General features: G+C 37.0%; 1 protein-coding gene across 2 annotated transcripts in view; it reads left to right on the top strand.

Annotated features, from left to right (window-relative positions):
• The window catches only part of ME1 (malic enzyme 1), a 178,750-nt gene that overhangs the window by 33,884 nt on the left and 125,656 nt on the right, over positions 1-19,210 (top strand). For both annotated transcript variants that reach the window (XM_075046508.1, XM_075046509.1), the window contains exons 2-3: positions 9,902-10,035; positions 17,198-17,347. In XM_075046508.1, coding sequence (XP_074902609.1) covers positions 9,902-10,035; positions 17,198-17,347 — 284 coding nt within the window. The remainder of the gene's footprint in view (positions 1-9,901; positions 10,036-17,197; positions 17,348-19,210) is intronic.

Here is a 19,210-nt window from a genome sequence, read left to right as displayed (position 1 = left end):
TCAAGGAATAGCACCTACCCACGGAGAAACTGGAAGGGAAGGAAAACATGATGTCAGGCATCTGTCTGTCAGCGACTGCAAGCCAAGTAGGCACTTAGTAGCTTGCTCATCAGCGGAAAGATTAACTTATTTTTGAGTTGCCGTAATTAGGAAGATGCTTAAAAATACAATTTTAAGATAAGCTAATCAGTGTGGAAAGCTTTTTTTTTTTTTTTTAATTGCCCACTAAAAAATATCAGGTCTGCACCTTCATTGCAGTAGTTCTGCAGAAACATGCCTTCTGCCATTTCTTTCTGCTTGCATCCTTTTGTGTTGCATTATTTTAGGCTGTTTCTTTAGATTTCATTTATACCATTGTAGTACTAGAAGAGAAGACCATAGTATTGAGATTGGCTTCTGCCTTCCTCTAAGCAACTCTGTGTTGTAGTATTTAAAATATTTGTGTTAATTATTTATCATTCTAGTGAAGAGAAATCGGTTGCTTAGTCCTATCAGAAGCCCAGAATACAGAAGTTGGTAATCTGTTTAGTCTGAAAGGCAACAATAAAATCTGTTAAGTGTATCAGGTTTATCACATCCCCTCAGGATTTCAGGGCTTACTAACCTGTATTTGGTTAAGTACTTATTTTAGACAGATGGAATTTTTGGCAGTCACAGAAATTCCTCTTCTACCTACATGGAAATCGTGACTGACTCAAATAATATCTGATTTTGCAAATATAAATATTGCATACTGGAGACTGCGTACTTGGAGACTGTACTTTATTTGTAAAATTATTACAATTAGAGAGCTTTTATTTGGCATTTTATTTGGAATCCTTCTGGCTAGCAATATATTTTGCATCAGCTGATATTATGCTTATCTAAATTCCCTTCATAAATAGAGGTTCCATGTTAGTTATTCCACTGAGAGCATTGCAGGCATCCTTGATTAGAGTTATACCAGTACTGACTCACAGCATCTACTATACAAGTGAATTAATTTCTTAAGTAGAATTTCAGATATGGTCTAGCAAAACTTAGTGATAACTTTATTTTTCAAAAATCACTATCATGCATTAAATTAATTCCTGTGCCTGTAAATTATATATCTAAACATGCAACTGCACATTGATACATCTGTAGAACACAAACAATATTGGCAAAGGCAGTAATTAACAGGATTAATTTTGTTACCATGATTCATCCAGGGGATTAGACCTCTGAAGTGGCCTACAACCAGTGTTTTTAACCTATAGAATAGGTAGGCTATGTTGAAAATTGACGCCTGTCATAAGAACACGCTCAACAAGTTTGAAAGTGATGTTGTAAACTGCTGTTGTCTCTTTCCAGAATGGTTCCCATAGCCAGAGCTTTCCTAAGTAGGCATCTTTGACGGTCAATACATCCCAAGGGAGTTTTACTCTAATAAAAATGTCTCAGAAATAGCCAGGGGCAAAAAAACCCCTCAATATTTGTTCAGCTTCTTTGGCTCTACATCTTAAGCTGTGTTTCATGCTGCTGTTTGTTCTTGTCTGCTAGCAGCGACCGAGAGAGCTGAGACAGGTCTCTGCACTGGTGTGGTGTCCCTGCTAGGGGATCGAGTCAGGGGAGACACAGATCACAACCAGTATTTGTTAGGAAGTCTCTTATTGATGTAGCTGTTATTACTAACAGAATCAAGCTGTTGCTGTTCATAGCAGATAACTATGCCCACTGAGGCAGCTCGCAGTTTGCTCATGCACACGTGTTTGTTGTAGCTCCCAGGTGGGAGCAGTGGGGAGAGCAGCCTCCCCCTTGGTGAGAAGCAGAGGCTTGTACTGATGCACCTTCGAGGTGGGTGTTCCGAAAGTCCCTCAGGGCCCCTTGTTTCATCAGGTATCCCTCTGCAGTCCTTGTCTGCAGGCAGCAGCCACCGCCTTTCTGGGTGTTGTCTGAGCCGTGCAACATGAGGGAAGTGTGTGCTGGGGACCTCGCGCAGAGCTGGTGACTCTGGTGTGATGAGTTTATCAGTTCTCATGGAGTCAGCAGCACGACCAGTCTCTGGAGCTCTGCAGATCTTGGGAGACTTCACGCGCTGCCTCTTGGCGGGCACAGTGTCACCTCTTGTGTCCTGGAAACTACTTCTCCATCCACGGACCTGGGGACCTATGGAGCACACATGAACTCATGCCTGCTAAACTGCAGAACTGTTATTCTCACATGAAAAGTGAGAGGCTAGGCATCTCTGCAGATCTTCTCTAATACAACTCTCCACGAGCATCTTACTCATTTGAGCTGCAGGTGCTGTAAGACACACAGGTCTGTGAGTTTGGGAGTTGGAGTGCTGCGTGTTTCTGTCCCCTGACATGTTGCACTTTGTAAATGATTTTATGGCTTTAAAGTTACATGAAATCTGCTTTTAAGACAACCAGCTCTATTTGAAAGCATACAAATGCAGCTCTAGCAATTTTGTGGTTGCTTTGAGATTGAAAATTCTTGTAACAATATGAAGGATTCAGGGTAAGATGATTTTTAACGGGACACGTGGATTGAGGAGTCAAAAGGACGATCGAGGCTTGACATAGCAGCCCACATACAGGCAACTAGTGCCCCTTGAGATACAGAGGAGTATTGTGCCTGGCTTTCATCTGTTGCTGTGCAAGTCTTCTATGCAGTTGATTTATACTTGATATCATTGCCGTAATGAGCAATGCCATGTTGATTTCCCCAATACCTTTGAGGCTCCCAGTGGACAGTAGGTGTTTATGTGTGCAAATCTGAATTTGGTCTATAGTCAATATACTCACTGGAGCAATTTGGATTGCTGACTGCAAGGTAACTATTCTAGGGTGAGCTGGATCTTTCTTTAGGCTTTTTATTTTAATCAATACTATATATCCTATTATTATCATGGGAGAATAGGTAACTAGATTGCATATGACCACCTAAATTTAGTGTCTAACTAGACTCAGTCCCATCCTACATTATACCACCACATGCAGTATATTTTTGTATGTTATTATCTTGGTGACTTGTTTTTCTGTTCAGCTTGCTATTGTCTGCTGTTTGTGTAATACAGCCTTCACAAACTTAAGGTAAGGAGAGATTATGCAATGCAGAAAGATTTTACTGTGTATATGTATAATGAAACAAATATATACAAAAAGTTTCTTAAAATAGGCTTGCTTGCTTACTTTCAGATAATTATTTACAGTGGGTTAAAGGAAGATTGCTAAAATAAGAATCCTGTGATGTCTCATTTCTAATGTGCTGGTCTGAATCACGCTTGTATGCAATTACCATATCAGCTCACTGCAAGGCTGCCAAGCTGCCCACACGTTCCCATGATGAATTTGCCAAGAGAAGTCTGATCTCTTTCTGGCCATCTGCATTTGTTTTGAGTCATAAGTCCCTGGGTGTGTTTATTAGCTACTGTATTTGTTTGTGCTTTACTTGTTGGAAGCTGGTTTTGACTTTTGTTTCAGTTTCCCCTGTTGACTTGTCTTTTTAATTTTGCTTTTGAAAATCCTATGGACTTAGAATTGGGCTGTGAATATACTTTGGGTCTCTCGGCTTTGCTGAAAACTATAAAAAAACCCTGTGTGTTTAACATGCTGCAGCAGATCTATCACGACTCTAGAAAAACAACTTTGAAATTTTAAATGCCAAATGTCAGGATATAGTTGGTCCACTTAAATACCTGTTAAAAAGCTGTGTTTAAAAAATATATGCATAAAACAAAACCTGTGCCTTTTGGCATTTTATAGCTGAAACTAGGACGGTTCCTTCTTTTCTTGTATGGTCAGTGCGGTGCCCAGCAACTATAGTATATTTTTTTCCATTTACCTTCATCATGCCTTGCAGCCTCACAAGTCCTGATGCATGCCTGTGCACAGAGGCTTATCAGAAGGAGCACAAGTGCTTTATCTAAACTGGGTTCTGCTGTTTACACTTCACTGGTCCTTCTTTTCTGGCTTTCTCCTTCCTTGTCCCGGCCAGGGTAGTTACCTGTATGTGGCTGGCTTTTCGGACTCCAGTGCGGGCCTTTAGTAGCAGGATTCACTGCTGGTTTAGGGATCTCAGTTTGTAGTCCAGGGTACTGTATAAAGGCAACAAAACCACAGTTCCTCTGCCAAAGAAGCTAATGGATTGTTAATCACCAGTTTGTATACTGATTTTTAAACCTTAATCCAAAATGCATAATCCAGGTCTAACCAATGTGCCTCACTAAATGCCTAAACAGGGGTCTGAGCATAATTTTGGAGGAAAATAACTGTACTTTTTTGAAAGTTGGCAGTTCTGTCTCACCAGTGACTTTTCTACGTGCAGTCTAGTAATACCTTGCATTACAAATGGTTACCAATCTTCTTTGCTTCGGAAAATTCATTAAGCTTTTTTCTGTGTGGGTTGCCGGAGGGTTGCAACAGAAAGTTTGTATTTTTATGTTCAGTTTTCATTTCTTAACTCAATGCTACACATCGTCAAACTGTAATTGTAATTGTCATCTCTCTCCCTTGTCTTCATGAGTACCATTTAAAAGGATTATGTTTTTCCTCTATATTTTAATAAATCCATTTTTTTTAATGAGAACTGGATTCTGCTATTCAAGCCCTTCTTTGCATATAGTTTTTGCAACAAATCATTCCTAGGAAGAAACGTGGAGCTCTAAGTTAATGTAAATTGACAGTTTGTGGGGCTATTTTTAATCAGGTCCAAAAGAAGACACCTGATGACAGAAAATGGTGTGTGAATTTGCACCATTAAAAAAATTACTCCCTCTCCTTACCTACAGGGGTACTTTGTGTGACCACTCTGGCCTAAAGTGCTGGTTGCAGAAGAGATGTTCATCTAAATAGCTGCATTAGTTGCCTGTGCTTCTAATATTTTTTGGCAGTCATGACAAGAATGGGTAGAGAAACTAGCACTAACATCTTCAGCCATATGTAGTGCTCCAACCCCAATGCCTTGCCATGAACCACATTTGTTTTCAGCAGAATGAGTTTATTACACAGCGTGTGCTCAGGTCAGTTATTCTAACTATTTCCTGAGGTTTTGTGCCTTGAAATGAGTGTTGGACATGGAGTATTTAGAGTATTTATCTGGTTTCTCTGAAGTCATATTCAGATAATAAAAATGCAAAATGGAGGGGAAATGCGTGTAAAATTCTATTTTTGTCTGTTTGTAAGGTGATTTTTTAAAAATACAAATCATATATCTCAAAGGGATTTGCAGATCATTAAACTCTTAAATATTTGAAAATTCATGTGTGCCATATTTTTATAGAGATTTTATAAAAAATTTTCTTGAACATGTAAAATTTTGCAGGGTTGTGTTGTTTTGTTTTTTTTTTAAATATTCTTCTCTTAAAGGGTCTTATGATATTTTAGGTGCCTGAAACTGTTTTCATGTAGCTCATACCTAGCAGGACTATACATACATTTTGTTGCTTCCTCAGCCTAAGTTTTACATAAAACACAGCAAAAGAAAATTGTTTTATCAATTTTGACTTGTATTCCCCCTTAACAGTACTAGAGCAGTATAAGAAGCCAAAATTACTGAAGGCAAAAGTTTGACCTGCAAAAGAGTTGCTTGCAAACAGTTACACATACCAAAGATCATGTTTTCATAAGGACTGCATCTAGTTCTGCAGCTGAATTTCTCCTGGAGACGATCTTGTGCATAAAGTGGTGTGAGCAGTATGGGATGATGTGTGACTGGCAACTTGTAGTGATGATACTGATTTTTCATTTGGGACATTTTGGGGAAAAAACTCTTCACCAGTAACTGGAGGTTTTCGGTCTTTCAGCCAAAAGCATTTGTCTTGTTTGCGTTTCCTTTGTGTGTGTTTTTTTTTGTTTTTTTGTTTTTTGGTTTTTTTGTTTTTTTAAGAATATGGAATTGCAGGGTTCTGTAAGTCCATTTGTTCAAAGAATTGATTCAGACCTTGAGCAGACTTGTATTTCAGGCAGCTGTGGGATTTTCTCAGCGCTTTGTCTGGCAGAGCGCTCCCCAGCCTCTTTTACTCTGCTCAGGGTTACCAGCCGCTGCGGAGGGAGGCTGCAAGAGGTGGCGTAGAGCCAGCTGTCCTCCTTCCAGCCGTGGTAGCCAATGTTGTGCGTATCTGAGTCCCTCAGATCTGGGTGGTTTGTTCACAGTTTCATTGAAATTGGTTCACTGCACTTTTATGATTTAGATGTACAGAATGAGTTTTTCAGTGGAGAGGTATTTACTTTTTGATGGACTCTGAGACAATGGTGAACCTACTTGTCTGCTGTCCCCAAAATGCTTCAGAGACTGTGATTTTTCTCTAGTAGTGTCTTAGGTCAGCAATCCAGAGACTTCTTTCTTGTAGAATAGATAGGACTCCTAGATATACTTCCTTGCTACACCTTTTTACCTTCCTCTTAATTTCTTCCTCCCCCCCTTCCAGATCCAGTCAGCTCAAATATACATGCGGGTACTTGAGTTTGGATGTTGGTGTTGGTGGTTGTCTCCTGAGTCCCAGGGATGACACAGAGTCTTACGGGCCTTGATATTCTCCTACTGGAAACTAAGGAAAGAGTCACTGAGTCAGAGAACCTTGGATGTGGACATGGTTTCCTCTTCTAAGCCAGCCTCCTTCTGCATGCTCTCAAGATAATAGCTTTATGGCATACCTGCAGTGAGGCCAACAGAATGAAATAAGCTTTTTTCTAAAAGAGTAGGAGTTTCTAAAAATGGAAATTTTGGCCTACTAGAACAAAAGAGGGCTAAGTCCTAAAAGAAATTGAAGGAGGATTGCTGCAATGAATGCTGTTTGGAGATGTTCTGGCTACCCTTTAGTGAAGCTGAATCTCATGAGCACATAGACAGGATGCACACATTACTTTAGTGCACTCTCTTTTCCTTGAGAAGTTTATATAAACTTAGCAATTGGATGAGCTTCAGATATGCTGTCTGAACAAAAACTGCGTCAATGCAATCTGATTTGTATTTTTAAGAGGTAAGACTTGTCTCTGCTGACTGTGAACAGAGGCTGAGACAGCTTTTGAAATATTTTGAATGTGCTCTGTCTTCTCCAGCACTGCTTGAGAATTCAGTCAAAAGCCAGTGCAAAAAGCTATCTGATGCGAGATGATGTTGTGCTGTTTATTCCGTTTTATGGCTTTCCAGTACTGCAACTGAACAAGAGAATTGTTGTATATGTAACTCCACTAAAACAACCTTGTAGTTGAGGGGTTTCGGGGTAAAAGAGAGAAGATGGGCAGAGGATGTATAGTTAGAGCTGGGCTGATAAACTGATAGAGATTAAATAATGAAAGAATACTGACCAATGTGCAGTAATAGAAATCACTGCTACAATTACAAAACTTCACAACATTACAAATGGACAGACAAATTCAAAATCAAATGTCTTTGAATGAGTTGAACTTCTTGAAAATGAAAACCAAAAAGCCATACTCAGAGAGCTTTCTGTACAACTGAGAATACGAGAGGGCATTTGTGTCAAAGGAGCAATAAAAAAACCCAACCCAACAGTTCTGCCAGAAGGTTTGTGAGAAAGAAAGATAATGAGGTGGCTGAAGAACAACTTAGTTTTACCGAAACCAGATCATATAAAGAAGCATATGAAACCCAACCCTCAAAGAACTACAAACTCTGAGCTGGGAGGCTTAATAACAGCTATACTTTGCATCTCTGTGATGTATATGTTATCTTTTGAATGCATAAATCAGTGAATAAATGAAAACAAATTAGGCAAAGGTTAATACTTATGGTTGCAGTCTCTTGCTCTTGTGCTGCTTTTAGATTGTCACATGTTGTTCTTCTTGGACAATTTATTTGTAATACAGAATGCAAAATAAAAATGTCCATATCTTTTAGCATAGTTGGAGTGCACTTTAGATGATGAAAGTCTGTCTCACCCAGGTGCGCACAAAATGCAGCTCTCAGGAAGAGAAAGGAGTGTGTACACCAATCTGGACCTAGAGCCCTCTCTGCTGGATGGCTGGGAAACAACACTTCAAACAGGAAAAAATATTTCTGATGTAGAAAAGAAAATCTGAGAAGCTAGTGCAAGAAATTTAGAGATGAACCACAAAACTTATGTAGTTAAGCTCTTCCTATTATAAGCAGGTGAAATAGCATACATTTATTGCATAAAATGGCCTTATTAAATCATCAGGCAAATTGTTTTAATGATAATTCTTTTCTTTTGAGTATATACGGTGTCTGAGGGGAAAAAAGGAACTAGCATTCCATCTTAGAAATTTGAAAAATTCATTATATCTGTGCCAAAGAAGAGTATGCAAAGGCAGTAACGTCATTATGTAAAGGACTGTGAATTTGTTCTCTTGAAAAGGCAAGAGTAGTGGAAATGTACACTGAAGGATGCCTTTTGTATTTGTGCTCTTGCTTTACCCAGTTTTTCCCATCATTTGTTGATCCAGCTAATTCTAATGGCAGCATGAACAAAGAAGTTTTAAAAGTATATTTATAGAGGTAGTTGTGAAAGTATGTTAGTAGTATTTATTTTCCAAAGGAGAGTAAATGTAGAAACATTACATTGCTTTTTTTTTCCTTTCATGTCTCCCAAGGTGTTTTCTCAAATATTTTTTTCATAAGAAACAAAGTATTTTGTAGATAGTTGTACAATAGGTGTAGAATATTAGGTAACTGTCTAATGGCTTGTTTATATATGTGTATATACACATGCACACATATACCTTCTTGGTAGGGTAATAAGTGCTATCTAACCTCTAGTACATTAACTTTTGAATATATTTAAGCTACATGGTAAGCATATTGCCAAGATTATAGACATTTTTGGTATTAACCTAAGAGAGACCTTAAAGACACTTGCAGGTCTGCCAGTACCGGTTCTGGAGTGGAAGCAGTGCAGGTGTGATGCTAAAGGAGAGCTGTAACGTGTCTGTGGAGCCACCAACCAGTGGCTATAGTGTGAAAGAAATGCATAGATTTCATATGTCATACATGGAAGAAACTCCTCTGACATTCCTTTTTATCCCCAAAAACTGTCAAAGGTCTGATCCTGTCCGTCAGTCCTGCCTGGCTGTAGTTACCACAGCGAAGTAAAACTTCAGCAGTCAGAGTGCTTGGTACTAGCGTGCTAAACCCATGGTCCTGTTTCTGCTGTAAAGGCATCTTCTTTCTTACAATAGCTTGGGTAATTTCTGAATATGTTTTAGACAGACAGACCTCATTAAAAAGCAGCTCTTTGGCAGTCTCTGCCAATCCACAAGCTGGATTTAAGTGTTAAGCATTCTGTGACTGTCCACAGAACATACTAAATACTTTTAAATGTCTTTTCTGGATGCAATAAGGAAATCCAGTAAGTCTGTACAGATTTTCCTTACTGTAAATGAATGTGAATTTGAAAAACAAAATAAGTTTGCACTGAACTCGTTATGGCCATGTTTCTATTGACTGACTTCACTAGGTGCCGAACCAAGCTCTTTGACTATAACGTGATAGCGATGACTTTATTGTACCTCAGAGTTCTGTTAAAAATTCACATGAACATCTGAGATAACTAAGATCTTGAAAAATTTCCAGGTATTAAAAGCATAATGCTTACACTGAAAATGAACATTATCCATGCTTTGTGTTTAGAAGATAGCCAAAGAGATGAGTGAGTGAGAATACACTGCTGCTCTCTTCTTCAGCTGTAACTTAATAATTTTGCAGGTAATAGTCTTGCAGTGTCAGAAGACCTTAACTCATTCTGTGCTGGGATGGAGTCATTGTACTGTACAGGCCTGTTCTCTTATGACTCAGTAAAAACTTCTTCCAAAATCATTGCATAATTGTTAATTCTGCTTAATATTAAATAGCTTTTCTGATGCTGACTTTACCTGTGCTATGCTTTGCTGCAGAATTTTCTTAAAAGGAATATCTCTCATATATATGTATACAAGTTTTTTATTTTTTCTTTTTTCAGGGCATGGCTTTTACCTTGGAGGAGAGGCAACAGTTGAATATTCATGGATTATTGCCACCTTGCTTTGTTAGTCAAGATGCCCAGGTTTATAGTATTCTGAAGAATTTTGAAAGGCTGACATCTGACCTAGACAGGTAAAGCATGGCAATGAAACTTTATCCTAGTTATCAAAGCCTGAGTCCCTTGTTTTTTTTATTGTAGTACAGATGAAATTTTGTGGGTGTTTTTTGAGCTGTGGTGGTTGATGATTGGGAATCATTAAGCTAAATATATACTTCTGCTAGAATGCTTTCTTCAAAAAATCAGCTCCTAAGTTTCAATTGTAATATTCCAGTGCTGTTCGCATGAACTTATTATTTAAATAACCAAATGATACAAAGGTCATCAGAAGCAAATGAATTGATGTGAAACTGAAAGTCAGTAATGTCTTTACATGCATATAGATACATATGCATTAAAACAAATATAAAATTTATAAAATATTATAAAATTAATATGTAATATAGTGTTGTTGTGTTTGGGTTTTTTAAAGAAAAAACCTGGGGGGGGCTTTAAAAATTTATGAATACTCAAATGTTGGGGTTTTTTTTTTCTAAATGTGTCATATAGGCCCTAGAACAAAACACTATTCCTTTATTTTTTTTGCTGTGCCTCACTTTTCTCTGTTGTGGGTTGTCTTCTTATCTGTATGTAATACATGGCTTTTAGACACCTGTCTGTTGGTGGCAAGGCTTTTTTGTAATTTAAAGTTGCCACAACCACCTTTTTTTTTTTTTTTTTTTTTTTTATGGAGACAGAACATGAGTGAAGAGCTCATGAATGTGATATCTTTTCTAGGTTAACTACCCTCCAGTGCTCTCAGGGCGGGCATTATCAGTTATCACAGAGCAGTAGCTTCCCAAGATAGAATGTTTTAGTCTGAGTCCCTGCTGTAGCAAAGCGTAAAATTTCTTGGAGACCCCTGCTTTAACCACTGATGTTACCATAGGAGAAAACTTTCTCTGTCCTTTCATCTCCATCTCCTCCTTAACTCTGCCTTGAAGTATTCCCTTCGTGATACAGCTTGTTTTTTCCTATGTTTCAGGACATTTAAGACTTTAAGGCTGTTTCAATTGTTTGTTTCTGTCTGAATTGCAGGAATTTCTATTCACCTGTAACTTAAAAGCAGGAAGAAAAAAGGCCTTTCACCCCATTGTTGTATGTGTTTCTTAACTAGCAAAGAACTTTTGCTCCTACTTCAGGTCATAGGAGAAAACCACTTGTGTTTCTCAAAACATCACAGATTGAAAGTTACAGGTCTAGCAATGTGAAGTTCAGGAGGAGATAGCAGTATTTCCAAATCTTAATTCTTTATTTTTTTAGCAAATAATTGTGGATATTTAAATGGCCCTTCACCAAAATGCAAAAATATCTGCAGGAAGGAAAAAAGATAAGATCAGTTTTAAGTGACAGAGTATTAAAAGTTTGAATGCTGTGCCATTCGAACCAAAATAAACCACCATATACTGAAGTTTTGATCACAATGGGAATCATCAAATAAAAATAACTGTCTCTGAGTATTGTGGGAATGCTTTGCAGAAAACTTGCTTTATCAAGTTAAATGAAAGAAAAGAAAAATCTGTCTGTCTTGGGTGGGGGTGGAGGAAAGGAACTTTTTTTTTTGAAGTACACTTAATACACGTGATAGACACATATAATAAACAAGCATAAATAAATATAGATATGTTTACAAATAAATGCAAATAAAAGGTTTTCCAGAAGATAATTTTTTTCCAAATCTGTCCTGTTAAGCTTAATGTCTGTATATAATTAATTAAACAAAAAATTACTATCATTATTTCCCACCTATGAGTCGTCTTTTGCATTTTCTCTTTTCCAAATAAATGGTTGGGTAAGGAAGACATTTGTTTCCTGTTCCTGTGACCAGACATTCTTAAAACAGAAGTGCAAACATTACAATATTACATCCATGTGTCTTGAGCATAAGACTGTTATATACATGTTATATATGGCATTTTATACCATAAAGCCAGTTTTTAGTATAATGCCTTTTTTAGTATAAAGGTGATATTGTACTGTGCAGCTTTGCAGTACAAATTTGTTGTTGTTAATCAGGTTTTAGTGACGTACTTCAGCTGAGAAAACAAGTAAGTCTTTGGTTCATAGAAATGACTTGAAATTACTAGAAGTTAGGCTTTTTTCTCACTAAAGGGATCGCTAGTCAAAATACTTCAGTTAAGAATTTAGTAATTAACATAAGAAAAAAAATTAAAAGCTGTGTTTATTTCCCAGTCTTATTCTGTGGCATGTGGCAGTGGTATTTTCTCAACCATAACTTTTTTCGTCCAGGTGTTTGTATCTTCTCCTTCCCCTTACACTCTGAATAAATAGTGTGGCTCCATTTATAATGGATAAGCTGGGCTGGAGTCTCCATCCTTGGAGATAATCAAAACCTGACTGAACATGGTCCTGGGCAACCTGCTCGAGTTGACTCTGCTTTGAGCAGGAGATGGATGAGGCGTTCTCCAGAGGTCCCTTCCAACCTCAGCTAGTCTATGGTTTTGTAACGCAGGTCCATAGCAGTTAAGAAATAAGCTTTCAGGGGTAATCTTGGATCAATGCAAATTTGTGTAAATTAAATCGGGTTGGCTCTTAAGCACTTAAAATTATATAAATGCACAAGTCCTCCCCAAATGAAATCATATTTGTATTCTGTGTGAACACCCAGCAGGCTTAAACTGACTATTCATGTCATGCTATGCTTTGATAAAAAAATATTTTCCTCTTATATTAGTGGGGCATTATATTGCTGTGGTGTTTTCTCCAGTTTTTAGCAAAATAAAATCATTTGTGCGTTACATGTCCGGGTTTACGTTTAAGACCACTGATTGAAAGGCTTGGTAACATTTGCATGCAGAAGATACTTCCTTTGAAGACTGTCAACCATGACATCTTGGGCTCCTTTGCAGAGATAAAACGCTTGTGTGGATTGAGTGTGCAAAAACTTGCCCATGCAAAATGTGATTTGCAGCTGTGTTTATAAGTCAAGTGTCTGACAATCTTATTGGAGTATGTCAATAGAGATCCGGCTCTGAGAACATGTGCGTTACATGTGTGTGAGCTCAGTCTTTCAAGGCAATAAGAGAACTCTGGTCTCCTGTACTTATACTTGTATCGAAGCATTTTGAAGGGAAGAGTGACTGTGATCCTACCACAGTTACTCCTTGAATACCTTCACTGATGAGGATGCCAGAAGACATTGTCTATTTTAACTGGAACTTGAAAGAAAAACTCAAGTGCTCCTTGTACAGGCAGGTGCTCAAGGACAACCTTGCATAAGAGCATGCAGCTATTGCCTTCTACTGGATGTGAACGTACCAATTCTAGAAAAAGAATGTTTCTTCCAGCATGCATCTGGCATAGTCTTCGCTCGTACAAAAGATTAAGTACAAGCATTTGAATATTGCACAGGTAGAAGCTGTTAAGTACCTTAGACAGAAGGTTATTGTCTCATGAAACATTAAGTCTGTGTATGACGGCATCTTACGCTGGCAGGACTATAGCTTGCCCTGGTTTTGATTGGAAAGAGAGTGTGCGTAAATTCATTAAGCTAAGTACCATGGCAATGACAGGTTTTGGCATGGCTGAAACTCCTTTGCTGACTTGCAGCGTGGAATTGCTGTGCTCTGAAATACCAAGAGTTCATACACAAAATGAATGTGAAACAGCAGCAAATATATTGCCTGGTATGCTTGGCAAAAAGGAAACCAATAACAGGAAATAATTCTATTCCTCTAACTTAACTTGGAAAAGCTGCAATGGATTCTGCAAGTAATTTAATTTTTTTTTTCTCCCCTGTATGTTCTTAATTGTCTGTCGTCTTGCTCTATATTGACACTGAAATCGTTGCCCCTGACACAGCCACATCTTCTGTCTGGGCTTTTCTTTCTTCAAAGAGTCACACTGGTAAAATGTTATACTGGGTGTGTGAACATTAGGAGAGGTGCCATCAAATCACTTTTCCTGTGTTACTTTGTTTTTTCTTAAAGTTCTCTGTCTTTAATAGCATTTCTGTATAGATACTGATGATGCAAAGTAATGGAGCTAAGCATCTCACACATGTTAAAAATAATAGTGTTTCCTCCCACTTTCCTTTATTTGCTCTCAGCTTTTGCAAGATAAGAAAGCAAACAAACTTTGGGTTTGGTTTTTTTTTTACCATTGCATTTTGCCTTGTAAAATGCATACCAGTGATAGTAGGGCCAGTTATTCTAAGAAATGATCAGTAATTTTCTGGTAGTTATATCAGTTTGGGGTTTTGGATGATACTTGGTTTATATCCTTTTTTTGCTACTGTATTTCATTTTCTTTGTAATAGCAGACTAGCATGAAAAGTTCTTAGGTGAAGTAAAGGCAAGGGGGAAAAGTGACATACTGAAATTTGAATGCTTGGCAATCCCTTCTGTTTTACTTGCCAGGCCTTGTTTTCATCCTCTGAAATTCTTCCTTGAAATCTTCATTCAAGATTCCTTGTCTGAGGACAGATAATATTTTTTTCCCCCTTTTTATAGCACAAATGATTGTTCTCAGTGTTTTATTGCTTGTTTTCACTATGTTTTCAATTAAATGTGGGCTTCAGTAAAAGATTCCATTAAATACTACAATTTAAATATATCTTTTTTTAAAACACAATGCTGAAAACCACTTCATGCTTTTAGTTGTGTAGATTACTTGAATGTTGCTAAAAGATGCATACTTGTCTAATGCATTATAACCAACACCACATTGAGGATGAAGCATTTTTGCTTTTCCCCTTAAGAAAGAAATTTTGAGAAAGTTGATACCCCTAAGCAAGTTACTATGTTGAAAAAGAAGAGATGTTTTATTCCTGCCACTAAAAAGTAGCCTCCTGATCAAAATTGCACTTCTCTAGAAATATTTTTCACTTTATAATAATATTTCTTATGCTTATATGGATATGGCCAAGTATGTAATATTTGAAAATTTGATTATAAGTAGTATGCAGTTATTTTCTTTGCAATTTCTTTAGCATATCCTGAATATAAAAGTGGCATGATAAATGTAAATAAGAAAATAAACCCCCAATTTAATGCTATAGGACAGTAAAAATGAAATGGAGAGTTTTAGCAAATACTTTTTGCTTTGAAGTCCTAGAGGAAGCCTTTTGCTAAACTTTTAATTTCGTTTACAAAAGATTTCTTTTACAAGATCTGAGTAATAAGAGAGGATGATGAAAAGGCATTTTACAGTCTTAAGCAGCCATACCTAATTTTAAATGAAAGTGATAAAAAGAAAAAAAAATATACTGGCAACTGCTTCTAAACATAGTGATGTAGCCTGCATGAATGCTTGCAGTCTCTGGTATAGAGCAGGCCAAAGTATGCATGGTATTCTCTAACATCACTTTCAAGATCCTCTGGAAACAAAATTAATGTCTTCAAATGTTTTCACAACTATATGTGAATGAGCTTGTATTTCAAGGTAAATGTTGGGATAATCATCCTCAGGAGAAAGGTTGTAATAAAGCAAATGCTCCAAGAATTCAAGGACATGGAAAGATATGCTATGTCATAATGCAATACTGGGAAAATGAAAGGTTAGTAGGGAAATGTAATAATATGTAAGAAAATTTGTATGTGTATTTGTAGCTAAGAACTACAAGTGCAGGATATAATTTAACCTTGGAGAAGATTCAAAACTAATGTGTATGATGGAAGGTGGCTCAGGATGCCTCATGGTGATGGTATTCAGAGTACATCTTCAACTCTTTGGTTTCTAGATCTTTATCTCTTTAGGGTCTGCAGTACCCCTAGTGACACAAGGGGAGGGACACTGTTTTGCCTCACTTCTGTCACCTCATTACAGTCACCAGCTGCCAAACTGGCTGCACTAGCCTTGCTTATAGTGCTTGTTAATGGTTTACAGAGCGGATTGGAAAAGCAACACTATATACAGGGATATACAAGTTAAGCTTGAATGAAACAAATGCAGATTTACAGAACTGTTCTTTGTAAGGTAGTTACCAGACTATATCTGTGTCTTCCTGAAGTATGAATTAGATTTTATTGGTGCATGTGATGCATAAGTATGCTGAAGGAAGGTTAATGTGAATAATATTTAAGCACATGAACCTCCAGGCTTTTGGAATGAATGTGCTGTATACATTTCCTCAACATTTGTGTAATAAAATGATGGGCATATTAAACTTTTTGAGTATAAGTAAGTAGTAATCCATTGCAAATTAAAAAAAAAAACCCTACATAAATTGTATACCTAAATTAAGTTAAAGTTTTTATGTAAAGCCTATTGGTATTGAAGACTGCTTAATTTTTAAAGTAATACTTAACGTTACTAAAACTAATGAATAGAGAGTTGAGGTTTAGGATCATCCAATTCCTAAATATTAAGGGTTCACTAAGTGACCAGAGTCATACCTCTGTGAACTGGTATAACTTGAATTCACTCATAGACTCATATAATCTGTCATACTCAGCATTGAAATTTGGCTTCCTCGTTGGGATCTTGGAGCTTTAGTGTATGTATTCAATATTAAAGCGATGGTAGTCAAAACCAGATCAAGCTAAGCATGAACTTTTTTTCACTCTCATTTCTCTGATTTTTTTCTTTCTCATTGGTTTTCTTTTTAAACAAGTATAAAACTTCTTCAAATGCAATCAAAAATTTACTTCAATTAGGAGATAAAACATTGCAGATTTCATTACAAACACAGATTTCAGGGATGAAAGGCCATATGTGTATGCTTTGTTTTTGAAAGCTTTGTCCTACAGTATTCAGGTGAAGTATTTATTTGAAGTATGAGTCTGGATTTAAGAGAAATTTCTATTGAGGCAAGAGCAGAAAAAGCTAACATTTTTAGTTTCATTTCCTTGGGCAAGAGAGTAAGCTTGTTTAAGTTCTATTTAATGATGGTCTCATTTCAAGTGGAACAACTGATACGTATGGATTAGGTTCTGACAAACCAAAAACTCAATTGCAGCATAGTGTTTTATACCTGAGAGGGATTAGCTTCCTGAGTATTTAGAAGTTGTCAACTTCGTGATGGTTTCGGCTTCTCTCTGTCTCAACCAGTTTGTTATCCTTTGTGTCTGAACCATTTGTGCTATTAAGACATGGAGGAATTTAAATACTCTCAACAAGAAACAGGCTGTTATTGAACAAACATAGCTTTACTTAATTATTTAAACACCTTTGTATTTCTGAATTTACTTTATATGTTCACTTGATGTCTGTCTAATTATATGCAATTCTCCACAGATATATTCTACTAATGAGTCTTCAGGATCGAAATGAAAAGCTTTTCTATAAAGTGCTGACTTCTGACATTGAAAGGTTCATGCCTATTGTTTATACTCCCACTGTGGGACTGGCTTGCCAACAATATGGTTTAGCATTTCGGAGGCCAAGGTATGTAAGTTTATACTTCAATAAAAGTAATTGTATCTTATTTTCCTCTTGGCAGATTTCTGCAGGGGGTTTCTAACATAGCTGAATGTAAGCCAAAACTGCAATAACTGAGATAATTCAAACTACACTTTTGGTCTACATTGAACAATAATTTGTATTGCATTAAGAGGGCAAATCGTTGTTTTAATTGCATTGAAACGTGTACATTTTTAATCTCATTAACTGACTTTTTTTGGAATCCCAGCTGCGTGTTACAAGACAGAGAAGAATGGATCCTTAGTCTTAGATTTGTCTTAGCAACCTGAAGAGTATAGACTTTTACCTATATAAATATTTATATTATAGGTATTTTATACATACATATATAAGAATAATATGTATACAAACTAAGGATGCAATATATATGTTTCTACAGACATCTTGCAAATAATCAATAATCATCAAAGCGCCAGTCTCACTGGTTAATAATTAGTTGTTTCACGGGTTGGTTACTGGACTGCTTTTATTCTGTAGACAGTATCTGTCTTTCTAGAGTGATGAGGAAGTGCTATGAAAGAAGGATAGATGCTTCTGTTTCACTCTGCCCCTTGAACATCAGTCCACAGAGTTTGAGATTTATGGTGGTTGCTGTTTGAGAGCCTTGTGTATACCAGTGCCTTCAAGTGCAAACTGGAACAACACTTCGGAGCCTTCTGTACAATTTTCTGGCAAAGGAAGAGATAAATGAGCTGTATGTGCATAGCTCTGTTAACAGAAATAGTTTGTTTTACAGTCAAGGCATTGATCAAAAATAAGAAGCTTGCAAGATTAAAGGGAACAAACGAGTGCTCACAAATTCTTCAGCAGGAGGTATTTGAGGGAGAAGACTTATGGCTTCAAGGTTTTGTTGTTAATGTAAAAATCATTTTGGCCTTGTGACTGACAGAATGAGTCAGGACCATCTGGCCAACTGCAGAAAACAAGAATTCCCACTTCTATACATGTTAAAAAGTTCAAAAAGACCTCAAGAATGCTTACTTAAACCTGTTTAATGATCTGTGGCTTTTAGGTGCCTCCCCTAGCAAGAAAAGTCATCTCCTTTTTTCCCCTCAGTGTTTACCACCATGGTGATTTTATTGGCCTTCTAGGAAGTGCTAAATGTGCCTGGAAATTAAGTCTTCACCTAAGCTGGTCTCATTGCCCCTTGTTTTGATATCCACTGCTGTATAAGATATTGCATAAGGAGCACCTCTGCCCATGCATGTACTTATCACTTTCTCCCCAGACCTGTGGAGCATCTGTGGAGGAAAAAACCTTGTTAAATTAGACAACTTTTCAGCTGAGTGTCAGTCTGCAACTGGTGAAACACAGCTTGCAACAGCAGCCCACTTTAGAGATTTTCAGACTCCTGAACTCCTTTATTCAGTCTGATCCTAAGCACACTCAAGACACAAGGAAAAAACTGATTTGGGATTTAGGGCAGGGAGAAGAAACATTTCAACTTTTTTTTTTTTTTTTAATTATTATTCTTTAGTGGAATTTTTATCTGCAGAGGACTTAGAAAGTTGCCCTAAATCTTTCTCCTTTAGATATTAAGACTAAATCTTAGTTCACATTGCTCTGTCACTAATAAGTTTATGGATCTGTATAGTTAACTTGAAACAAATTACACTGTAGACATGCAGTTAGCACAGACACACTGGGAAACAAGGACTTCTGAGTTCTCCACTCTGTGACTAAGCCACTCTTTAGCCTCTCCTGTAATGAGAATTGAGTAGACTTTAAAACTTTATGGATTTGTTTGAATCATTAATGTATGTCATCACAAGCTTACATTTTATTTTCCTTGTAGTTTCAAATATGATATAAAAAGCATTCAAAAGC

Source organism: Buteo buteo, chromosome 15 (genome assembly GCF_964188355.1).
Source record: "Buteo buteo chromosome 15, bButBut1.hap1.1, whole genome shotgun sequence".
NCBI lineage: Eukaryota > Metazoa > Chordata > Aves > Accipitriformes > Accipitridae > Buteo > Buteo buteo.
This window is presented reverse-complemented; position numbering and strand designations above follow the sequence as displayed.